The 26029-nt window shown below is 43.6% G+C and overlaps 1 protein-coding gene across 3 annotated transcripts in view; it reads right to left on the reverse strand.

Moving 5' to 3' along the window:
• Nucleotides 1–9461: 9461 nt before the first annotated feature.
• The window catches only part of Slc12a1 (solute carrier family 12 member 1), an 80990-nt gene continuing 64422 nt past the window's right edge, over nt 9462–26029 (reverse strand). For all 3 annotated transcript variants that reach the window (XM_038330116.1, XM_038330115.1, XM_038330117.1), the window contains exons 20-26: nt 25421–25564; nt 20621–20752; nt 19750–19861; nt 18306–18392; nt 12659–12794; nt 10599–10666; nt 9462–9597 (exon numbers count right to left, since the gene is read on the reverse strand). In XM_038330116.1, the coding sequence (XP_038186044.1) occupies nt 9462–9597; nt 10599–10666; nt 12659–12794; nt 18306–18392; nt 19750–19861; nt 20621–20752; nt 25421–25564 (815 nt within the window). The remainder of the gene's footprint in view (nt 9598–10598; nt 10667–12658; nt 12795–18305; nt 18393–19749; nt 19862–20620; nt 20753–25420; nt 25565–26029) is intronic.

Consider the following 26029-nt stretch of genomic DNA (forward strand, 5'->3'; position numbering starts at 1 on the left):
ATGAGGAGCTATTGATGGAGGAGGGTTACAAGGACTGAGCTGCAACGCCCTGAGGAGCCATGGGCTTTCTTTGTCTTTCCTGGCTCATGGTGCTTCTTCACAGCATGTATTCCTTCCTCATTGGAATTTCTTATTGAACTATGAAATTAACTTTAGAATGTAGCCATCTCTGTTGACTGGGCTCTGGTCAGAGCATCTTTATATGGTTCCATCTGACATGGGGGCAGAATTTATTTTTCTTTTACCATTTTTCTAGACACCCGTGCAACGTTTTGTAACTCACTCGAATTTTCAATTTGAGTCAAGGTAGAAGGAATGAATAATAGTTTTAGATGTCAATTTGGATTACCCTGACTTCCCCAAACACTCGTGTATTATTTATAAAGATGGAATGGTCTCCTACACCAGGACAGAAAACAGCAGAAAGGGAGGCTACAGTACAGAGATCCAGCTGAAGGCATTTCCCTCTGCCCCTGCTTCTGTATTCATTGCTTTTCTGTTACTGAATCCAAAACGCCTGACAGAAGCAATTTGAGAAAAGGCAGGCTTATTAGAGGCACACCTCCAGATCCAGTCCACTGTGGCATAATAGAGGCAAAGCCGAGAAGTTCTGTTCGTGGTGGCAGGAGCTTGTGTCCGTGATTCTTCACACAGCAGAGACCAGGAAGCAAAACCCCTCGCCTTCCTTGGTTTCTCCTCCAAATGACTTCTGGGAACAAGAAGCAGTCACCTCAGAGAGCCCGCCAGCTCTCCCCTCAGGAGTATACAAGATCACATGGTTTGGGTATGAAGTTTCCCCTAAAAAGCTTAGGTATTGAAGACTTGGTCTCTAGTTCTTGGATTCAGCCATTGAGAGGCAGTTGGATCACGAAGACTCTGCTCGATTCAGAGATTAATCCACTGATCAATTCATAATTCAGTGACATTTCGGGAAGGTGGTAAATAATCTGAGAGGAAATAGTTCACTATCCTTGGAGGTGTTTCTCGTCCTGGCCCCTTCTTCTAGCTCTGTCCTTTCCTCCTCACTTGCTGTGACAGGAACAGCATCTTCTTTCTCTTTGCCATTCACTAGATGTTTCTGCCTCCCCCACAGAGTGGAAAACTAGACTTTAGGACAAATCAACTGTCAAGCAAACTAGAGAGAAGTGAGCCATGAGCCAAGAGAAGGATTCCTTTGATAGACTCAGCGCAAGTTCCCAGGGTGGAAGAAGAGGAGTTTGTCTGGTAAGGAAAAGATGAGGGAGGTTGTCTTGGTTTCTTGGTAGGAAGAGGCCTGAAGGTGAGAGAATGGCTTTCACTGAGGGGAAAGAAGGCCAAGAAAGAGTCTAAGCTTCCCTGTCTTCCTTGTCGGGAGGTAAAGAAACACAAACAAACAAAGCAAAGCAAAAGCGCACTTTCTGGGAAAATGGAAACTTGAAGGCCCCTCCCCAGCTTTGAGAAACTGCAAGCAACCACTGGGACAAGGGGTGTGCAGGGTCTGAACTCTGAGCAGCCACGCTGAGCTCCAGCCATCTCAGGAGTTGAGGGATTCCTCCGACTTGTTGAGCTGCCTGCATGTTGTGCAGAGAGCTCCCAGGTTGCAGCTTCCATGAGGTGTCACCTCTGTTGGGGTGGGATCATCAGTGCTGCAAGTATTCTTGAGTCTTCCCTGCTGCTGTGAGTGCACGCTGGACCTTCCTCCTGGTAGTAACCCAATAACAGTGTTCAGGAAGTTGGACTTTGGGCAATTGTTACTTTCATCTTTCCTGGGTTCCCTTTCTGAGGGAATGAAAGAGAGAAATTGAGAGAGACAAAGACAGAAAGAGAGAAAGAGACAGAGATAGGGAGGCAGATAGAGACAGAGATGTAGAGACACACACAGAGAGACAGAGGCATATAGAGATAGAGAGACACAGACACAGGCACACATACACACACAGACACACACAGAGACACACAACACACAGAGTGTGTGTGTTTTGTCTCCCTGAGAAAGTCTTTTACACATTCTAGGTACCCAACCAGGAAAATGATAGAACCAAAGATGGGGATGTGCTATTGCTTGGTCCTGGCTATGGGTAGCAGGAGGTGAAACTGAGGCCAAATGGCCTGGGGATAGGGCATCTAGGAGGAATCCCCACATAGCTGTCCTTTCCTCTGTGAAGTGCACTAGCTACCTTTTTGCTATGGGAGTGGTTGCATGGTTCTTGCTATGGTAGTGAGAGCTGAAGCTGAGGCTGAGCCATCAGGAGTTGGAATGTCTATGGGTGGAATTCTAGAGTAGCAGTCTTCCTCTGTATGATGTGTCCTGGCATGCTTGCTTAATGAGTGGAATCCACCACTTGAGTACAGAGATGCCCTAAGAACGGTGAAAGGTATAAACAAGGATTGGGAATGGGGGCCTCAGAGAGTGACCATACAATTATGGAAGGGAAAAAGTTTTAGTTCTAGAATAAGGATGCACAGTCAATCTAAAGCAAGCAAGCAAACACACCCAGAAGAGGGCCCACTGGATTTTTATTCCTAAAGTGGACTGGCACCTCACAGCCTTATGACACTGGCTAACTTAGAGCAGAGTGGTTGAGAAGCAGAATGAAGCCTTGAGCAGAGAAAGCAGCGTCCAGCATTTGTTTTAATTCTAGGACTGCAAATGGAAGTTTCTGTCCCTCCTGGCAACACAGCCATTCAGTCCCAAAGAAACACAGAGAGGCTTATAACAATTATAAATTATTTGGCCTATTAGCTCAGGCTTATTATTAATGAGTTCTTGTAACATAAATTAACCCGTAATTCTTGCCTATGTTAGCCATGTGGCTTGCTGCCTCTTACCAGTGAGATATTCTCATCTTGCCTCCTCTGCATCTGGCTGGTGACTACAGACTAAGCCTTTCCTCTTTCCAGAATTCTCCTAGTCTGATCATTCTGCCTATAGTTCCTGCTGAGCTACTGGCCAATCAGCATTTTATTAAACCAATATGAGTGATACATCTTTACAGGGTACAAGAGCATTATCCCACGACTCTTCCCCTTTTTTCTTTTCAAAACAAGATCCCTGAATCTAATTTCCTTTGTTTAGCTTTTTCCCTGACCATTATCAATAACAACTTGTAACCAACACTCTAAACAAAGACAAACATCCATAACTATAAGCAGAGACTACGCATCTGTTTCCCGGCTGCCCAGACCTAAATAATCACATAGAAACTATATTAATTACAACACTGTTTGGCCTATAGCTTAGTGGTATGCCTAGTTAGCCCTTACATCTTAAATTAACCCATTTCTATTAATCTATGTATCACCACAAGGCTGTGACCTAGACCTACTAGTAAATTTCTGTCATCCTCCTTTGGCAACTACATGGCATCTCTGATTTCACCTATTCTCTATATCTCTGTTCTGATTTCCCATCTGCCTTTACCCCGCTAAGCCATTGGCCATAACAGCTTTACTCATTAGCCAATAAAAGCAACATACATACAGAAGGACAGTACCCCATCACGTAATCCATTTTTGGGGAATGTGGGCATAGTTTTCTAGGCTACTTCCTGCTGACTGAGAGCACTGATAATCTTATGGGGACCCAAAGGAAATTTAGGATTATGATCAAGTCCTGACTGGAGTATTCTTTGAGGCTGGATCATCTTAGCCAGCACTCTTGAGGCTGTTCTAGATGTAGAACTCAGAGGAAACTGCAACAGAGGTGCTCTGAAATATTGTATCATCTGGGCCATCCATCTGCTCCTATTGAACTTTTTTAGGGGGTCTTCCTTGATCAAACATGATTTTTTTTTAACCCAGAATGAATCTACGGCCTCAAGAGGTGCTCTGAAACATTGGATTATCTGGGTCATCTACTCCTATTGGAGATTTTTCATGGGGTCTTCCTCAATCAAACCTGATTTTTCTTAACTTAGAATGAATCCGCAGTCTCTCATTTCCTGTGGAAACCAAAACAAAACCTCTTCTTTAAAGTAACATATTTTTTTTTACTTAATTTTGAATTCAAGTCATTTTCAAAATATATAGATTGGATTAATCCAACAACATTTATAATCAAATGTCTTTTAGCAGTTGTTGCTCCTTCAAATTCAAAGACAACACAATAACATACAGTATGCATATTCTTTGCGTCTTTTCTATCTTTACATGGAAACTGAGCTGGGGTGGATGAGAGCTAGTGCCAGTGTTCTCCCAAACCCAGGTGGCTAGGTTTGGGTCCCAATTTCTAGGCTGGAATTCCAATGCCAGCTCTAGTCTGGGCTGGTGGTTAAAATGCCTCAGGTAAATGGCATTTTTCATGAATTTGTGCCCCACATTGGGTGCTAATTGAAGCATGGTTAATAACAACTCAAAGGGGGAAACTGGGGTTCAACCTGAATGTCAGAAAAGCAAAACAGCCAGACACTGGCTCTTACCTCTACCTCTGTCTGAAATGGCGATTCTTCTGCCAAGAATCTCAGAATGAGACTGTGTCTGAGAACTGTCTCCTTCTATAGTATAATCCTCTCTAGGGCTGGGATTGAAGGCGTGCACTGCCTGGTTTCTATGGTAACTAATGTGGCTATTAGGATTAAAGGTGTGTGTTACCACTGCCTGGTCTGTAAAGATGACCAGTGGGGCTGTTTTACTCTCTGATCTTCAGGCACATTTTATTTATTCAAACACAAATGAAATATCACTACGTTGGGCAATGCCGACTCAGGAGGAATTTTTGCCAAGTGGAAATTTAAAAAATTAAGTGAAACTTTGTCTTCTGTAAACTTTTGACAGAAAAGGCAGTATATTTCTTTTACATTTTCCACAGCTGTGTAGACAGTTTTTGCAATGTTTAGAAGTAGCATGGAAGGGCTGGAGGGTGCGTGGCCATGGTTATTATGTGTAAGAAGTGATAGAGCTGAAGCCTAGGTGGCTGCTTAGCAGGAGGAAGCGCATGAGAAAGGGGGATGCAGCTAGTGTTCTCTGTGTTTGTGTTCACCTCTGATTTGACAGGTAAATTGGATAAACGAGAGGAGAAGGCCGAAGTGTTGGTTTGGTTTGTCACTTTTCAGGGCTGGGGCTAATAGGAGAAGAGCGTAAGTTAGATCCACGCTAAGAAGCATTTGCTGGGGTTCAAGAACTTGGAGCTCATGGGAAGAATAGGAGAGTGGGGAGGAAAATGAGGCAGCAGGCATAGAAAGTAACCCTCGTGTCTGTCAGACCTATAATAGAGAAAAGGCGAAATCTGGGATCCGACATGCAGTTGGGGGCCTTAACAAAGGTCTGGCACAGGAGACAGCACTGCTCCAACTAGGGAAGACTTCTAAACAAGCAATAAAAAAAAGCTTGTCTCGGGCTGGAGAGATGGCTCAGAGGTTAAGAGCACTGCCTGCTCTTCCAGAGGTCCTGAGTTCAATTCCCAGCAACCACATGGTGGCTCACAACCATCTGTAGTAAGATCTGGTGCCCTCTTCTGGTCTGGTGGCATACATGCAGACAGAACACTGTATACAAAATAAATAAATAAATCTTTAAAAAAAAAAAAGCTTGTCTCAGTCTGGCTTCTGAGGCTGTGGGACATGGGAACAGATGGAATCCATCTAACTGTGGTAGAGGCAGAAAACCTGAGCAATGACTCCCGCCTCCTTAAGATAAAGGAGGTAATCAGACATTGACTGGCTAAGTAGAGCCATTAGGAACACTTGGCTATTTCCAGCTGAGGTCCCTGTAAATGTCAGGGAAGAGAGGTCCATAAGGGAAGGATGGGGGTGACTGAGGAGACTGAGAGAACCTGTGTTTGATCCCCAGTTCACAAGGCCAGAAAGGTTGATGTTCACAGTAAAAAGGAAGTTGCTTCAGCAGGGACCTTGGGACTGTTTCAGAGGGCTTTAGTGGCTTTGTTGAGTCTCATGATGGGATGGGATGTTTTTGAAGTAGGCGCAGCTTTGGCAGACATGGGTGACCTAGACCAGCATATGAATTGAATTTGTAAAGTGGAAAAGCAATCAGAAGGAGGAGGAGGAGGAGGAGGAGGAGGAGGAGGGGGAGGAGAAAGAACAAGAGGTCTGTATAGCTCACTTGAAGTGAAGATGTTGCAAGATCTAAGTCAAACTGGCATTCCTAAGGGAAAATTGACAAAATTTCAAATGTGTTAGTGAGTTTCTGGAAGACCTCACATTGCTTTTTCTTTTCTGCGTTTCCTTTGTTTCGCTTTGCTGTTTTGAGACTGGGTTTCTCAAAGTCCAGGCTGGCCTTGAACTTCCTGAGGAAGAATTTAAACTCGTGATCTTCCTGCTCCAACCTCATTCTGGGATTACAGACTGCAGCACCGCTCTCAGCAACCTTGAATCTGTTGGTACAACAAAGTACTACGGTCTGTGGTAGTGTATAAGAAAATGCCCCCCAAAGGGAGTGGCACTACTAGGAGGTGTGGCTTTATTGAAGTAGGTGTGGCCTTGTTGGAGGAAGTGTGTCACTGTGGAGGTGGCCTTGAGGCCTTGGACACGCTCAAGAAAACACCCTGTGTCACAGATTACTTCCTGTTGCCTGCAAGCTAAGATGTAGGATAATCAGCTACTTCCCTGCAAGTCACCATGCTCCTGGCCATGATGGTAATGAACTAAAGCTCTGAAACTGCAACTGTCCCCAACCCCCGCAATGAAATGTTTTCCTTTATAAGAGTTGCCATGGTCATGCTGTCTCTTCACAACAATAGAAATCCTAACTGAGACACACGGTCTTTAAAAGTAATCCTTACGTCAAAAGTCTAACCCAGTTATCAATAATCTAAATATAACAGGGCATTAAAAAACTGCTTTTCTTTCTAGAAGTTCTAGAGGGGAAAGCCATGTGCTCCTTCTCCTTCCTTCCCTGCCTCAGACCTCCTCCCTTCGGGCTCAGAGCTCCAGCAGCAGGTAGAGTTCTGCTGCTATTTTCGTTTGTTTGGCTCTCTGGCCACACCCTAGACTGGCTCTCCCCTATGTCCTTGTAAGTGCAGTGTGTCTGTCTACCCAGACTGACCAGGATATTATCCCTAGCTCTAGCTTACGCATGAGCCATGCATGCAGAGTCTCTTTGTCCCTGGAAGTAATAGACATACCAGTTCTAGGGATCACTGTGTGGACATCTTTGAGGAGCAATGTTTTGCTCACCACAGAGACTTAGAACATATTTGTTGTTGTTGTTGTTTTTTGTTTTTCGAGACAGGGTTTCTCTGTAGCTTTGGAGCCTGTCCTGGAACTAGCTTTTGTAGACCAGGCTGGCCTCGAACTCAGAGATCCGCCTGCCTCGGCCTCCCGAGTGCTAGGATTAAAGGCGTGCGCCACCACTGTCCGGCCTTTAAACACAGGCCTGGCAAGGGCAGGGTGTAGCCCAGTTACTAGAGGGCTTGCCTTGGATGCGAGGCCCCGGGTTCTCTCCCCAGCACTACAATAGACTAAATGTAATGGTGCAGGACTGGAATTCCAGGGCTCGGGAGGCAGGTGCAGGAAGAGCAGTTCAAGGTCATTTGAGGGAGTTTGAATTCAAATTGAACTGTATCACCCTATCTGTCCAATAGAAACAACTAAAAAATCACCCCGAACTAATAGACGTAGGCTTGACCTATTCCTTGGTGTCTGAGGAATGAATGAGCTCCATTAGTAAATAGAGACTTGAGCTCAGACCAGTCTGAGAGGAGAGGGTTGTTTGTTTGTTTAATTCGCTATAGTTATATACTCCATTGGCAGAAATGGCGATGCCTTTTCCCAGACTCGTTAGTGAAGAGCTTGCTGTCTGTGTGCTGGGAGGGCTGTCGGCAGACGGACCTCAGCTCTCAGCCCCTTCAGAGAAAAGTTCACATCTCCTTCTGGACAGTGCACAGCCAGTGCCTACATCATGCAGGAGCACAAAGCCCAGGTACTTTCCTCAGGTCCTGGGCTACTTTGAAGGAACATCCCAGTTCCAGATTGCTGGGCAAGCCAGTCCTTAGTCCCCACATCACTGTTTCCACTGTTCCCCTGCTCCACTTCCAGGCTCCTCCACCCCCAAAGGTTCACTGTGAGGAGGATGTGTTGCTCATTGGTAAACTTCTTGCCTTCCCCCGAGAACTGCTCTAGTATTTCAGAGGAAGCAGGGTCATTTTCACCAGGTCACTAGTCATTTAAGCTTCAGATCTGTAGGGTGAGCTGAGCATATGTGGACAAGGGACACCAGCTGTCCAGGTCTTGCTCCTTCCTTGCCTCTGTTCTTCTGCCAACCTCTGAGCACAGCTAGGCCTAGAAACACTCACCCTGAACCCCAGCTTTAAACAAGCTGCAGGTGTGGCCACGGGATGCACTATTCTATTCAGGCTCATACCTATGTACCATGGCACAGTGTCATTGATTTCAATCACAGAAAAGTAAAATACACCACTTTGTCAAAGCAAACACATTTTAACGATTTTATTTCAGGTCAATTTGCCCCCACATCTTTCCCCAGAATAGTCAAAATATGCCAAGAAAAAAAAAAACAAAACAGAACAAAACAAAAAACAAGCCATTTATCGGATAAATAATTTTTTCTGTGATTAAATATTACAGACACCCTATCAAGAAGAAGAATCATCACCTGTATTCTTGTTCTCTAAAGCCCATATAAGAACTATAGAAAGTAAATAAATGTACAGTCTGGATGTATTTTTAATAGTAGATTGAAAATTTTTGAGATTAGTTTTCAATGACAGATCTATTTTGATTTCATCTATGCAAACCACTTAATTAGAGGAAAAATGAGCAAAGTAGCATTAAGATAGAAATTTAAAAATATGTAGTAGCGAAGCCAATTGGAATTTCTATGTTAAGAATCGACTAGATTTCATTTAAGTGGAACATGTGTCTCTTACTTGCCTGCCTAAAATACCTTCAGCTGGCAGCAAACGCAAGCCCTGCGCTATCACCCATCACTTGTAAGTACATTATCTGTCGCATTAAATAAACCTTATTTAGCTAACTGCTTTGAACATTCCGTAAACTTCAGTCCTTCGCAAAGTTTTCAGTTATTGATTTTTAAATCTTCATAAGCCTCTCAGGAGGCCAAGCAGAATCGGGCCGCTGACCCAGCAGGTCTTTTCCTGCGATTGCCACCTGCCGTCCCCATACCAGCCCGTCAATAAGCGCTTATGGGCAGCCTGCTGTGGGCCTGAGGCCCGCGCCAGGCCATGCAGACTCCACAGAAATGAGATTAGGTTTGCGTGGAGCTCAGATCCAGATTAGCATGCCAGCGAGGTTTTACTAATTTCATGTTTACCAGCAACAACGACAAAGTTTCTCTAGGAGTGGCATGGCTTTTGATGTGTCTTAAACTAATGGGGGAACCTCTCAGTAGTAATAACTCTTTTTTTTTTTTAAAGACAACATTTATGTAGAATCAGGTAGACTAGTCTCTGGAGATTTGTACATCTATAGACGAGGTTTTAGAACACAAAGTACCAAATATGTTTCATATTTAGATGTCAAGATGCAACATTTCTCATCTTTCACTCTTTAGGAGTAAAATGTCAGGACATTTTTGTGATTTCCTCTAACCAGTAACACAGGAGGCAGGTTCTTGGTCAGAATTTCCAACCATGCCATGTACAGCAAATCCGATATAGATCCTTTTCTCGCCACTGGAAGGCTCCTGACGGCATGGAAGACAAATTAAAAGCAAAAAGAAAAATTACAGTGGGAAGGGACATTATCAGTGCTTCTGAATTAATAATAACTGGTAGCCTGAAATGTTTATCATATCACCCTCAAACGAGAACACTGCAATTATTTTAAATACAGAAATTAAATTGATGTATTCTTCAGATAGTGCAAACATGTATAAATGAGAAAGAATGGCTTAGTCATTGTACAGACAAAATAAAATTATAACTTCTGATTTTTTTACACAGAGAATTTAATAAACAAAAATTTTGCTCTATGGAGAAAGTTACTCTTCCTTCCGATATCTCCTGGGAATTTTTTTTGGGGGGGTGTACATTAGAAGTGGCAGTCCTCCAGGCCACACTGTGCTTGAAGATACATATATTTTCATATGTAGGTCAGTTCATGGGGTAAAAAATAAAATAGCTGTACATTTTCCCGTTTTAGCACAAATCTCCATTACATGAATAATACTTTCAGTGGGTATATTCCTAACACTGGTGGGGCCCCACGAGAAAGAACGAAAACATAAAAACTCATGGTGATCTGTTCCCACACTGTCGGCCACGACACATGTGGCTCGGAAGTACCCACTCAGGAAATCAGCCGTGAACCCACACAGCTCAGGGGCACCCATCAAGGGAAGATGCTTGTGAGCCCTGTGGCCTGCTTGGGCTATTGGGAGGGATTTCAGAGTTCCAGGCTTCTGGAGCCTGGTCATATGGGACCATAGGGTAGTTTCAGTCCATGGACACACGCTCCTGGCCCCATGGCTGTTGTAGAACCACTAGCAAGTCCAACCACGTCCTGCTGAAGTTGACAGAACTGGGTCATCCCTGTCTTAGAGTGACAATTGTCTTCCTTCACTGCCTAAACTCCCGCACGCTCCAACTTATCGCCTCCCACAAGAGGAGTCCTGGACCTTCAGTCCGATCAGCCCACTCAGCCTTTCCCTCCTCCCCACCAGGCAACCGCGCTGGCGACACTTACAGCACGATCAGGTTGGCGGCTCTCGAATGTTCCTGTAAGAGCTCATTCAGCCGGACTTGGCGGTAACTCTGTGGACAGTATTTAGACTAAGTTCAGTGCAGCTCTACCAGAATTATGAACAAGAAGTTATCGTCTTACCTCAAGTCATAAATAAGTAGAAGATAAGACTTTTAAAAGTCACTACTAAGAAAAAATAGAATGTACTTGAAAAACGAAGATTTACTGTAAAGCTTGACGGGAAATTGTAGAAATGTAAAGAGTGAATGTGGATTGTCATTGTGGTGTGGTGGCTTATTAGAAGCTAGGGGTGGAGAACAGCACAGATAGCAAAAACGAAAAAGATGAGAACGGAGGATTTGGAAACAGGCTTTTTCCTCTGAAGAAAACCAACTGAATCTTGCTATCTCTTTGGTAGCCTAAGAAAGCAGGTTGTGCTCTAACCTGTTCCCTTTAAGCCCCCTGATAATATAATATTAGTATTGTACTGGTTTTGTAGGACCCAGCCAGGACAAGCTCAATAGAGGCCTGAGTCTCAGTAGTTTACCCTAAGGCAAAACCTGGTTCTGAGAAATACCACAAACTGAGACTACCCAGGTACCACCCAGGAACAGACCCTCAAAAGGAAATTCCTAACGTTCCAACCTTTGTAGATAGGATCACTTGCCAGCACACATCCATTGCTTTTCACCAGGACACCCCTAGACAAATGTCAGCCAATCGGAGGTCCTGAACCTTAGAAATCTCTCACCCCTACGTTTGCTTCTATAAAAACCCAACCCCATCTGACCTCGGGGCTCTCCAATTGCTCCAATATGTTGGACACATGGAGAGTCCAAGTTTGCAAATTTATGTAAGAATAAAGGCTCTTTGCTTTTATACACAGGATTCAGTCTCCTAGTTGATTTGGGGGGAACTCTGTGATCTGGGCATACCAGTTTCAAGTAAAAAGCCACCAATAAAGTCATTGGAAAATTATTTTACAGTGCTCAGACTGATGCTTATTTTTGCATTTCACCGCTTTAGAACTAGCTTCATATGTGTGACTTGTTTAATTATATGTAATGTCTCTGTTAAGACTGGGTACTTAACCACACGCACAATTTATTGTTCTCTTTTAGCGCTGTTTACGCCACTACTGGAAGGGGTTAATATTTTCTTCCTCTACAAGTTCATGTGATCCCTGTCCTTTAATGACCAGCTAACATGTTGAGCTTCGCACTTAAATCTTCACCCCTGTTCTTTTCCATTATCATTACTGCTACCACGTCAATGGACGCTCAGGTCAGAGAGAAACTTATGGTTGTTCTCTGTTCTCCCAGCCTGGCTAGGGGTTTGTGATCCTCCTGCCTCAGCCTCCAGAGTGCTGGAATTCCTGGCCACTGCGCTATCTAGAAAAGCTCATCATTTTACAACCATCTCCCTGTGTATGCCAGATGCAACTTACACACGCACACGCGCACGCACATACACACAGTTATTTCACTATTCCTGTGTATGTATGACGTGCGTGTGAGTGCTGCAGTGTGCGTGTAGATGTCGGAGAACAGCTTTTTATGAATCCATTTTCTGTTTCCGCAGTGGGATCTGGAAGCTGAGCTCGGGCCACCTGATGAGCGATCTTGTTAGCCTAGGCACAACATCTGTCCTCATTATTCCAACCAATGCATCATACATTGCTGTAGATACTCTTGTTAGTTTTTCACAGCTATGTTTATCAGGTTATAGGTCTTTGTTATTGTTTAAATTGTGGGTCAATTTGCCTTGATCCACATAATATGCTTAAATGAGGAATTATTTTAAGATTAATAAAAATATATTTCAAAGGAGCCCTCAGAGTACGGACCAATAACTTATTTTGTTAACTTAAAAATAGGTGACTTTCTAGAAAAAAAAATGAAAATGTTTTCTGAATGATTGTATCGAAATGTCCCTGAAAATGTGGGCACCTGGGATGCTGAGGAAGGCAGCTTGACCTGATGGATCGGTTCTTAAAAATCAACCGCTGTTTTCTCTTCGCTAATTAGACAGCAAAGTGGAAACCAGGGAAGACAGGTCCTTACCTTTTCCTTGACTGCTTCCAGTTCTGCGTCTGTAATTTTCCACGGGCTCTCTCTTTTTAATTTCTCAGCAGTGGTCAAATCTTTGTGGCTTTCATGGAGTCGATAAGGTTCAATCATCTCCTCAAAGACTTTCCAGCTGAAATTGGAATTGTAAAGGAGGCCTCATAGCAGGAAACGGATTCATTATTTCACAGATGCAAAGAATCCGAGCTGAATGGTATGCAAATCTTTTAAGAGTCCTCTGTAGCAAACGCACCACGAGGGGAACCGTGGGCAGAGGCCTCCCTCCTTTGTCAAAGCAAGCAGCCCGTGTGTTTGAGGCCCCGTTAGTTTGCAAGGATCATCAATATTATTAATTCATGGACACGGAGATAATAATTATTCCACAGATATGTTTTCTGCATAATGTAGTTAAAGGCCCACTTATACTATAGACACTGAAGCCCACAACTGAGTCTCCATTTGCTTGTAATGCAGATCAATGGGAAACATCTATCAGTTATTGTAGTTGGAGTATGACCTCCATTCTTTGAGTGCTGGGAGTCCTCACCTGCAGTCAACTGACAATGCCCATGCCTGCTGGGAGACTTCGGGCAGATAGGAAAATAGCCTAGCCTGGGCTCTCACAAGTTCAACAGTTCTAGCGCAAAAAATGTCCGCGGAAAATAATGGTGTCCTTGTCCTGGTGTTTGATGTGGCTGCCTGGGATTTTCAAATGACTATTATTCATGTTTGTGTTAAGCGAGAGGACAAAAATCAATAACATTTAATGCCTAAAAATCTGAGGCCATCTTAGGGCATCTAAAAATAAATCATCGAGGAGAAAGCGAGAAGCGGCGTCTGAGCTATGGAACATTTAAAAATTGCAAAAAGAATCTCATTCTTGTCTTACATGATAATCTCCTAAGATTTATTCCTCAAACTATGGCACAAAGTGAAGCTTCTAATTTATGGAAGGAGCTGTCTTCAGAGCTCTGCTTAAGAAGACCTCAACGATGAATAATTTTCTTTGGTTTTATATAATTTAGCTTACTTACCATTTAGTAACTTTGGGATGAATGATAATTAGAATCCATACGCTTTGGGGTTAAGAAATTAAAATACGAAGTGATGAATTTAATTATCTCATCAGTTGCCCTGATTTAGGACTTGCAGATAAAAGTGCAGAGATTACCAGGGAGTAAAATTGTCTTTCTGCCAGTCAGCCACTATAAAGGACTGAGGGGTACCCAGTCAACCTCTGTAAAAGACTGAGGGGTGCCCGGTCCGCCTCTGTAAAGGATGGAGGGATGCCTGGTCGGCCCCTGTAAGGGGTGGAGGGGTACATGGTTGGCCTCTGTAAAGCACTGAAGGGTACTGAATGCAATAGACTCCTATTGTGCCGACTCACATAGAGAGCAGGGAGACAATGGGTAAGCAAGAGAACTGATGTGCCCCTATTATTCTTTTAACAATATGTTCATTTGCCATTGCTTCCCAGTGTCAACCCTGAGAGGGCTGTGGCGACAGTCAGTGAGCTGCAGTCTGGCCTCAGAACCTGGATAATTGATTGTTCTAGGGTTTCTACTTCCCTCTTAGAGCTAATCTGGCCCACAGAAGGAAGTGACAATGGCCACCGAGAGCCAGGGTGATGATGTGGGTACACCATCGGGAAAGTGAGGTAGCATTGTGCTGGCCAGCCCCAGAACTTGGTTTCAGGATAGAAAACCGTATTTAAACTTTACACATTTTTATTTTGGAACAGTTTGAGTCTCTCTGTGCCTCATCCGGAGCCTGGCTAGAAAATACAGCCTAAGAATGATTTCCCAAGAAAGAGAGGCGGAGTGGAAACTGGTGGTTGCTTCCACAGTATCCAGGGTGAGAAGCGTTCCATCCGACATCAGCCAATGCTAGCACATGTCTATGCTTTCTGCAAGGACTGAGTGAAGCCTAGGCAATTCTGCACTAATATACACCCAGTACTATGGTGCCTACCACGAATGGCCCTGTTTTTAGGGGGACAGTGAATCCTGAGTAGAGTATAAGACCTTGACTTCACTGACGAGGGAGAGGTACTTTCTCTCCCACCGAGTGAATAAGTATGGAGTCCTAGCTGCTATCGTCAGTCATCTTGCTTTTCATAAGCTAAATGAACTTTGATTGGCAGCTTTCTACAAAGAGGGAGAACGGGAAGAAGGAGAGAGAATCAGTCCTTTGTTATGAAGTTTATTTTCTAGGTCATTTAGCTGAAAGCCAGCCTACACCTATACTTAATTACATGTGACACTAATTTCTGTCATCTAACTCACTATGAGGTGATTTCCACTTGCACTGAAACACACTAAGGGGGTGAGGAGGGAGACCACAGTAGACCATTGGATCTCTTGGAACTGGAGGTATAGATTGTTATTAGCCAGTATATGGGTCGTAAGACTCAAACCCTGCTCCTCCGGAAGAACAGCCAGTGCTCCTCTCTCCAGGCCCCAGCTGATCTTTCTTTAAAGCACCTTTTAATTGACTCTCAGCCAAGTAATATCTGCTGTTAAATATAAATGAGGATTAATTCAGATTTTTTAATTAACTAATAACTGTCCTGCCTTCTCCATCATTTCCTTCACACCAAAGTTCAATACTATTTTAACTGCATAAAACTTTCTCCCTGAGAGAGGAAAGGGAAGGAGGAAAACGATTTTAATCTCAAAAGTGTGATAATAATTTAAAATTTTATCCTTTGTCCGCATGAGATTTCCTCTTTCAGAGTAATGTTTTGTGGTTGTTTTTAGATTACTCTAGCATCTAGCATCTTTAAGCTAAATTATCTAGCTAATTGCTTCCAATTTCTCCTTGATTTCCATATAAAGATTTCTCCTTTGGCCCATGACTTTTATTTCAGTTTATACAATAAAAGTGGATTCTAACCACAATATGTCCTATGTTTCCCTAGGCTCAATTATTTTCTCATTTAGTTGGCTTTTGTGCCATCTTCACCCTTGCCCTTCCCATATGTAGAGATAAGGTTTCTATGACAAAATGCCTCTGACATGGCTAACCAACATTTCATGGTGGCTGCAAGATTTGCTAAAGAAGATTGAAAGATATTTTAACACTAGACTTCCCCCAAACCAATCACTGCCAAACTGTTATCCACTCTGCTTAACACCAGGTGAGCAAGACAAAAATAGTGATCTGGGGACAGTTGTTAATGGTGGTGAAGACTGCCCTGCTAAGAAGGCCACCACGGGCACTGAAATTGAGACAGTATTCTCTTGATGGTTTAGCTCGACGGCCTGGAGTTACATCCATCTACAAGAGTTTTCTCTATTTGACTGTACTATCCAGAGTTAACACAAACACACCTGACCTGCTATCAGAGGCCACAGGTACTCTGGACCAAATGACTGTTTTCTGTTCCAAACTAGGGCTACTTTCAAATCATGGGACATGAGTTACCAGCAGGGTACATGCTATTTTACACATCAATGCTGGTGGAGTGTGGTGGAAGGGTAAGAGAGGAGAATGGCTCTCCTGAGCACTCTTCCTGGCAAACGGTCTCCTTTACTCAAGGCCGTATGCGTTAGCCACCAGAATTCTCTGGTCTCTGGAATGAACTTTAGACACATGGACAAAAAGCGAAAATGCCCCAGGAAGAGAACAGTGTGGGACAAATAAGACAAAGTTGGTCCGTACTATGACATGCAGGTTCTCCCAGAGTGGAGAGGACAGCTAAGGAAGGTAACATATCACACGTTCAGTGACAGAACAGAAAGGGTAAGAACACAGGGTGGTGGCCACAGCTGCTGAATGGAGGCTGGCCTGCGTGACACAGAAAAACAGAACTAAACAAGCCTTAAGGAGAGAAAACCAGGTTGAGGGGTGAAAATACAAGGGGATAGAGAAACAGCTGCTTATTTACAAAGATAAACAATGAAGACAAATTCTAGTCCTTCAAGAACTGGGTGGCTAAACTTTGTTCAGCATTGAGCAAGGGCTTGAAGAGAAACAGCAGTTGACCTTGACTTATGATGATATCTAAACCCTATCACGAAGGGGTTCATGCAAAAAATTGTTTGATTTGCTCTGTTCTGAAGGATCCATCGCTACCAGCTAGAGTCACTCAATAGGACTGAGGGGTAACACGGCTGCAAATGCCACAGAGGCATTGGCTCAATTAGCTACAACTCTTCAAATGAGAAGAGACTGCAGGGCCATCCGGTCCTGGTTAGAACAGTATTCCCACTTACCAATGGGAATTGTAAATATGTTATTTTATTTACGTGTTTGTAGTGGCAGAAGCCCAAGAATGTCAAGGATTTGAGGTATGTACGATACAAGGAAATGTTACAGAGCATATCTGGTTGGCCCAGCAATTTCAGCTTTCTTATCACAGTTAAGGTGTCATGTTAAGAATTCTACCTGACCCATAGCTTTGGTGAACTCACGCACACCCTAAACAATATGAAGTTCGAGTTTATCCAGTCCATAAAAAGTGTATCTTAAGTCGTAATATCTTTAGATATTTATCAAGTTCATAAAGGAAACACTGTACTACAAGAAGGGAAGAGGTGAAAAGACTTGGAGATTGTAGAACTACGGCTTGTCAAGAATAGCCAGAGGAAGCAGAAACTGTGGTCAAAGAAGACCCAACAGCAGTGTAGGACCCAAGGCACTTAGAAGCCTTCACATCCCACTATGTGATTTTTCTTTGTGAGCTTCAGTCTACTCTAAGTCAAATGTATTGAATCATGTTCACAAGAGACAGTAAATACAGCTTACTTTAAACAACTGAAAACGTCTTGTAATGGCTAAATTACAAGTCTAAGCAGTTCATTTAATTTATGATTAACTATTCTTGCACCTTTGGGATATCCTGTGAAAATATAACCCGTGATATCAATAGATTTCAGATGCTGTGGCTATGAACTAAAGTTTTGTTGTCTTCACACCATGAAGCTTAAACCCCCAATGTGGTGAAGTTTGGAGGTGGGGCCTTTAGGGGGCACTTCACTTTAGATAGAGAGTCCTAAGGATGGTGGCCCCATAAGGGAATTGGTACCCTTGCAGAAGAGAAAGAGATGCCAGAATTCTTTCTCCATAAAATGAAGACATAGCTGCAACCAGCTTCAAGTTAGAATCCTCAACAGACATACACCCCAAAGCATCTTGTTTTCTTGGATTGTTGAGCCAGAACCGAGAAACAAACCACCTAGCCTGTGGCATTTTGTTAATGACTAATATAATAATGGAGTTGAGAAATTCAACAGTTGATAAGGGTTAAAATGCTGTCAAGCTTTGAAGATGTTTCAATGATTGTTTCTACATTGTCACTTTTAATTTTCTGGGAGTGGGACTTCAACCACCTCTCTAGGTCTCAGATAGTTTTAAAGGTTCTCTCAAAAGTTCACAGGCCTAAGCATTGAGTCCTTTAGTGCCTGGAACCTAAAACATCCCTGGGATGGGGGCCCTTTCCTTCGATTTCTCACCATAACCCTCTTCTCTCCATTAAAACGGACTTGATGGCTCTGTGCCATAGTTATGAAAAAGACTTCTCTAATATCCGTCAAGAAGATGTTACCATCCATACATTACATTTTCAGCCCTTTGCTAAGCAACACGAAAAAAATGAGACAGGAGCAGGGGCTGGGAAAGGAGCCTGCTACCCAATTCACACCTCTCTTTGTTTGGCTTGATGTTGATGTCTCCAATTATATGGATGTCTGCAAATTTTATCCTAAATTTGCTGAGGAGAGAAGCCATTCTGAAAGAGAGAGAGAAAAAAAAAACCACATCATCAGTGTCTATGTAATTACTTTCTATCAAAATTGTTTTTGTGTTTGATTAAGACATCAAAAGCAATCAGTATAGCTTCCAGATGGAGGCTTTTCAGTTTTGAGATTTGTTAGCACACTTGTTGGAGATGTCACGGACAAAGCCGCTCCACCGAGGGCGTAGAGCAAGCCCTGCAGGTGATCAAGGTGGCACAGACCTGCCATCTCAGGGTACTGAGGCAGGAGGACTGTGAGCTAGAGGCCAGCAGGACACACTCCGAGACACCTTGTTATAAAAATGAATCCAAGAAATAAAAACAAAGAAAGCCTGGAAGATACAGAGAACAGAACAAAGGGAACTCCGTGATCATCTTCGTGAGAGAGAAATGTGAAGCCATCCTTGCCGTCAGTCAGACAGAACAGCTAATTCTTACTGCTGGACGTCTCATAAACTGCTGACAAACTGCTAACTATAGTGTAGTTCCACCGCCCCTGGAAATTAGGAATCTTAACTTAAATTTACAGAAATCTTCTAAGGTGATCCAAAAATTCCCAGGTTTATCATTTGCTTAATTTTTTTTCCAATTTGGCTTGGTAGTCTCTTTGTTTCTTTCTCTTTATATCTATTTGTCCATCCACCTCTTAAAGGAATCAATATATGTGATATTATTGTATGAGCATTGTGATATCTTCATTGAAACAAATGTATAAATATACTCATATCCTTATAAATGTGAGTATATGTGTGTGTTTACCGTAATTCCATTCACCTGGGAGGAAAAAGAAAATATGAAAGCTGATGGAATGAGAGGCCTGTTATCATTGCACAGTTTCTGGAAGGTTCAGAGCTCAGGACTTTAGCCTATCATGCAGGACCAAGAGCTGCTGATGTTGACTCTCCAGGCTTTCCATGACAATTATGAGCACATATGATTACTCCATGCTCTTGGATGCTTGTTATTCTCACATCTACACATCGGCTCCAAGTGGCTACATTAATGAAAAATCTATAAAGATATGTGAATCAACTTTAATTAGAACTCTCTCTCTCTCTCTCTCTCTCTCTCTCTCTCTCTCCCTTTCTTTTGAGACAGGGTCTCATTATGTAGTCTTTCCTGGCTGGAACTCAACACGTGTCCAGGTTGGCCTTGAACTTGCTATGTAGAGCAGAGAGCAGGCTGGGCTCAAACTCAGAAAGATCTGGCTGTCTCTGCCTCCCCAAGTGCTGAGAATTAAGGCATGTGCCATCACACTCAGCTAGCTCAAAGGTATTTAAATCACTGAAAATAAAGCAACAGAGCAGCCCATGCTCAGAAGGACCAGAATCGTGAGCCACAAATTACTCACGAAATCTTTTCCTCTTCAATACGGTTGATCTTTCCTCCAACGTAGATTCTTAGCTTACAGTCTTTCCATTTTTTTCTGAGAGTCAAGATATATGGAATAAGAAGTGTTAACCCTGGAATAAAGAGTAAATTGCAACAGGAAGGATGAGAGAAATTGAAAGAAATGAGAGCATTATTTTTATTTATTCCCACTATCATAACTATTAAATGACTTATTATAGTGGTATATTATTTGTGTTTTAGTAAATGAAGTTTTCCTGAAGATCAGAGCAAAGCAGCCACACTAGTCAGCCATACAGGCTAGTATGTAGCACACACCTTTAATTCCAGCAGCTACACTAGCCATAGAAGCCAGGCAGTGGTGGTGCACACCTTTAATCCCAGCACTAGAGAGGAATATAAAACGGGAGGATTCAGTTCGTGCACTCAGTCTCAATCTGAGGATTCCTGGAGGCAGGCTCGCCCATTTTCAGTCTGAGGTAGAGGTAAGAGCCAGCGGCTGGCTGTTCTGCTTTTCTTTTTTTTTTCTCTTCTTCTTTTTTTTTTTTTAAATTTATTTATTTGTGTTTTATGTACATTGGTGTTTTTGTCTGCATGTATGTCTGTGTGAGGTGTTGGATCCCCTGGAACAGGAATTACAGACAGTTGTAAACTGCCATGTGGGTGCTGGGAATTGAACTCAGGTCCTCTGGAAGAGCAGTCGGTGCTCTTAACCACTGAGCCATCTCTCCAGCCCTGTTCTGCTTTTCTGATCTTCAGGTTGAACCCCAATATCTGTCTCTGAGTTTTTGTTATTTGTGCTACAATTTGTGGCCTTCAGGAGCTCAGAAATGAGCTCCCTAGCTCCCTAGCGAACGATCTGGACAGCTTACCTCCATCATCGAACAACCACCACACATCAATCGTGCCTTTTCCTTGTTTCTTTTTAAACTGAGCACTGGCTTCCACCAGTTTCTGGTTGAACTCCCCGACATGCATCGACTGGATGGTGTTGATGTTGTTGTCTGAAATAGAGGACACAGTGATGCATCCGTTTGTCCTCTGAGGACAGACACAAGGTGACTTTCCAATTAACCTTCTGAGCTCCAGTCTACAAAGCCAAGCTCCATAATTTAACTCGTCTTCCTTAACTAAGGAAAGAACTGCCCCCCCCAGTTCCGCAGAAAGTTCTTATTCTAAAGAAGTGCATCATTTTTAGCTCCCTTATAATCTCACTATGGAATTATAATTTAGGTGTATAGTGACTTAAACTTCAAAGATACCCCCACCGGCTTATATTTTTTGTTGTTCCCCCCACCCTGGCTGATTGGTGCTATTTTGGGAGACTGAGGAGCTCAGCACAGTTGGGGAAAGTAGTTCAGTGAGAGGGGTGGGCCTTAGAAGGTTATAGCTTGGCTCCCACTGTGGGGCCTAGATGCTTTCTGGTGTGCCCTGATGTGAATAGTATCTGTCGTGAGTTCCTGCTGCCAAAGATGAAGCCACAGGAGTTCGTCCTTTCTACTCTGATGGGCTAAAACTCTCTGAAATCACAAGCTATTGGAAATAGTTAAGAACTATTTCCTCTTTTAAGGTGATTTTTGTTCTGTTTTGTTTTTGGTCAGGAGACTGTTAAAGAATAAACAGTGTCTATGGGGATGATTTGGAGGAGGGAAAAAAGTGTCACATGGTAAGCGAACGTGGGAAGAAGGCTACGGGGAAGAGAAGGGTACAAGGGAAGGATGGGAGGGGGACAAAGTGGGAGAGAAACAATACAAACAACATTTGTTTGAAAAAAACGCTATAATGGAACCTAATTCTGCATATGTTAATAAAAACATTCCTTTTAGAAGAAGAGGGCCACACAACAGCTTCTTGTGGGATGTTTTAGCCTGGTTATGCGCCAATTCTGAACGCAGCAGATGAAAATCAACAGATCCCCAACCTTCCGAAATTTTAGAATGGAACAAACATTTTTAGATTTACTTTAAACTAGAACGTGTGGTGACTGAATTTTCTAGAGATGAGCAGTAGGGGACAGGGAAGGTCACTTAGGCGCCAAAGTGCTGGCCTCAAAGACCCCCATGAGAAAATGACATGAGAGGTGTCATGTGGGTGCAGTCCCAACCCTGGGGAGGCAGAGAGAGGTGGTTTTCTGGGGCTAATTGGCCAAGCAGCTTGCCTTGCTTGGAGAATTCTAGGCCAATAAGAGGCCCTGCCTCAAAGTGGATGGATGGCTCTCCTGGGGATGACGCCGAAGGCTGTCCTCTGGCCTCCATACCCATGTACAATGTGCACCTCCTTCCATACATGTACACACTTCCACACACACGTAAAAAACTATTCTTTCATTGGAAATTTCACTCATTTAAACACAGTTTTGCCACAAACTCCACAAAGGTCTGGTTGGTAGTTTTCTATAAGCCCAGATCACATCTATTTCTTTTTCAAGAGTTCTGTGAAGCAAAGCAAAATCCCTTGAGTTGTATGGATTTTTGCGGATGATATGAAAAAGGTCCAGGATACATAGAGATTAAAAACTGCTTTGAGGTTTTTTTTTTTTTTTTTTTTGGTTTTTTGAGACAGGGTTTCTCTGCAGCTTTAGAGCCTGTCCTGGAGCTAGCTCTTGTAGACCAGGCTGGTCTCGAACTCACAGAGATCCGCCTGCCTCTGCCTCCCGAGTGCTGGGATTAAAGGCATGCGCCACCACCGCCCGGCAAACTGCTTTGAGTTTTAATTAAGGATGATGCATATATAATTCTTAGAAGTGAATAATACTTTTCTAAACTATTATTATTTGTATTATTTTTACATGTGAGTGTGTGTGTCTGTAGGTAAGTATGTACACTGTGTGTCCTGTGTGCACGTGAGTGCAGTCGCCCACATAGGTCAGAGGTATTGAATCCTCAGAGCTGGGATTACAGGTTGTGAGCCACCTAATGTGCGTGCTGAGACTTGAACACGCGTCCTCTGGAAGAGCAGCAATTGCTCTTAACTGCTGAGCCATCTTTCCAGCCCCAGATCTATTTATTTTTAGGTGTGTGGGTGTTTTACATGCATGTATGTCTGTGTACAATGTGCCTGTCCTGTACTCTCAGAGTTGACCCGAGGATGTCACCTGCCCTGGAACTGGAGTTTACAGGTGTGAGCTGCCTTGTGGGTGCTGGGAATTGAACCTGGGTCCTCTGGAAGAGCAGTCAGGGCTTTTAGCCATCTGAGTCATCTCTCCAGCCCCATGTTGAATAGTTTTGACTCTGACATGGGTACAACAGAGGAGTATCTGGGGAGTAGGCTCATTTCCTAGAGAACTCTTGTCACTGGGGTTTCTTGGCATGCTGTCTATATTATTCTAATTTCCTTGCCTTTGAGAGTTGTTGCTTCATGGCTCTAATGCAAAGAGGCAGCACCAGGGCAGTGCTCAGTGCAGCTCTGACAGCCCCTTCAGAGCTCCCTCTCTGATCTAGTGTGTTCTGAAGACACTTTGTTCTCTTTCCTCTGTTGCTGCGTTCTGGGCCCGTCAGTTCTAAAGCAACAAGCGCATATTGTTTTTATATCCTTAGGACTGCTGAGAGAGAAAGCAAATTTATTTGTAGAATGGACCAAATTCTGCCCTTACGTCCACGCAAATCAAAGCGTCTGGAAGGATTATTAGGAGAGTCTGCAGGTTTGGGCTTGAGCTAGAACTCAAAAGAGCTCTCACCATCTGAAGCCCGGGGTGGCGTAGGCTCCCTGTAGAGCAGTGTTTGAATGCCTGGGTATTGAAGTACACAGCGCATGCTTTTGTCTTTCTGAACGCCGAGGCAGGTTGGCACTGGGAACAAGTGCTGTGATGGAGAAGTGGACTTCAGAGTGAACACGCCTTCTAGCACGAGTGACACCGAGACATCCCCCCCCCCCGCCCCCCCGCCCCGCCAATAGAAAGAGGGAAGGACTGAGCTTTCGCTTTGAACTTTTTGTTGCTTTTCCAGGCCGGGTCACTTAATAGAGATTCATATGGCAAATAGGTCAACAATGGAAAAAGAAATAATTTTTAAAAGTCTTCTTGCTAATTAAACATTTTAAACATTTACTTATTTTGCATGTGTGCATGTGTGGGCACACATGTGCCACGGCTTACACATGGAGGCCAGAGGACAACTTGGCAGAATCAGTTTTCTTCTTTTGCCTTGTGGGTTACAGGGACAAACTCGTGTCATCAGGCCCGGTGACAAGCACTTTAACATGCTAAACCATCTCACAGGGTCCTATTACTAATTTTATAGCAAGTCCAACTTCAGATTCAAATATAGAATTCTCATGGGAAAGTATGTATGTACGTGTGTATGCATGTATGTACGTGTGTATGCATGTATGTACGCGTGTATGCATGTATATACGTGTGTATGCATGCATGTACGTGTGTATGCATGCATGTACGTGTGTATGTGTGTACGTGTGTATGTATGTATGTATGACAAGGTCTCTCTACATAGTTCTTGATAACTGGAACTCACTCTGTAGACCAGGCTGGCCTCAAATCCACAGAGATCTGTCTGCCTCTGCCTCCCAAGTGCTCATATTGAAGGTGTGCGCCACCATATTGGGAGGGAAATGATATTTTAAGGTGCATGGGAAGGGGCTGGAAAGAAGGCCCAGAAACTAAGAGTGTTTGCTGCTCTTCCAAAGGATGCAAGTTCAGTTCCCAGCAGCCAGGTACCCGTGTCAGGTAGCTTATATCCTCCTCTAGCCCCAGCTCCAGACACCTGGTGTCCTCTTTGGGCACTTGTGTGTACACATAAATTAAGAATAAATCATTTTTTAAAAGCTTAGTGGGAAATAGTAAGCTTCCCGGAGTCTGTAGGACACAAGTCGTATTTCCTGTCATTCTAATATTACAGGTAAATTTTCAACCTTGGGCTATGCGCACTAGAACAAGTCAACGGGATCGAACTATTTACAGGTTAGGGCATGGTCTTTTCAGAGCTGGCCCTCAGCACAGACCGGGAGCTGGCAAAGCTACAGTAAGGGGGGTCCCTGTCACTGGACTAACAGAGAACAGATCTCTACTCAAACCCGGTGTGCGACCATCTCAGGCATCCTGTGTGCATTCTGATTTCGGGCCAGCAGAGGCCGCTGTGGACCTTATTAAATTCAAACAGACTCGTTTAGGAAAGAAGGCAATTTTCCTGCAACTTTAAACAAATTCTCTCATGTTTGATCCTCTGTCCTCGGGATGTCTTCCAGACACGCAGAGATAAGTTTACCACTAAACCAAAACCACAGGAAGCAATCAGTGTCAGGCGAAGCACTGTCTCTCATTCAGGTCAGTTACACGGACGCCTTCCCGGAAGCAGGTCCAGCTGTATCTTGTTTGCCTAGTGCACTAGCCAACTGTATGACCCTGACATGTCGGCAAGGTGAGGATTGTATAGATAAAACTGATGGGTATTACTGGCTCTTAATTTTCTATTCTATCTCAGCAGACAGTTCTATTTTGAGGCACCCAGTCTACATGGACATCAGGCAACCACTTTTTAAAATTAGCTTTTGTACAGCAAGGTGGTGTAGAGTGCTTCCTCCTCACCCCCGTCCTTCCTGGAAGAGATCTTTCGGTGCCTGCCTGTACTCAGTGTCTTAGATGCACCTTCTGACCCCTTCGTGATGGTCAGCTCTGTGCTCGTCTTGAAGTCTTATTCCTAAGGTTGAAAAGCACTTACCTTTCTTCGGAGCTGGCTTGGTAATGCTCAGCTTGCCAGCTTTCTTAAACAAGCCCCGGATGCCGCCCTTCCTCTCCTCACTCTCATTGTCTTTGATTGCGGCCTCCAGAGCCAGCCGCTCCTGTTCCAGTTTTTCCAGTTCATCTAAAGAGAGGAGGCACAGTCAGGAACTTTGCTCAGAGGGACAAAGTTTTTAGGAACGATCTTATAAATAAGACAAGTCTAGCATTTCATACAATTATGCAATAAGATGGCAATGCGATGGTATGATTTTCTTTCCCTGATCATTAAAAAGTAATGTTCCCAGTAAATTGTATTCAGAATGTAGTAACAGCTGCTCAGAGAAACAGCTCCATGCATGAAGCCACCGGGCTTTCATTTGTAAGGGCAAGAAAGGCTACTTTTTTGTTGTTTGTTTTTATTTTGAGACAGGGTTTCTCTGTGTAACAGCACTGACTGTCCTGGACCTCGATTTGTAGACCATACTGGCCTTGACTCACAGAGATCCTCCTGCTTCTGTCTCAGGAGTGCTGGAATTAAAGGTGTGCGCCGCCACGCCCCGCTGAAGACTACTAATTATTGACGCCTTTATACCACCACCCAGAAAAC

This window comes from Arvicola amphibius, chromosome 5 (genome assembly GCF_903992535.2).
Source record: "Arvicola amphibius chromosome 5, mArvAmp1.2, whole genome shotgun sequence".
Classification (NCBI taxonomy): domain Eukaryota; kingdom Metazoa; phylum Chordata; class Mammalia; order Rodentia; family Cricetidae; genus Arvicola; species Arvicola amphibius.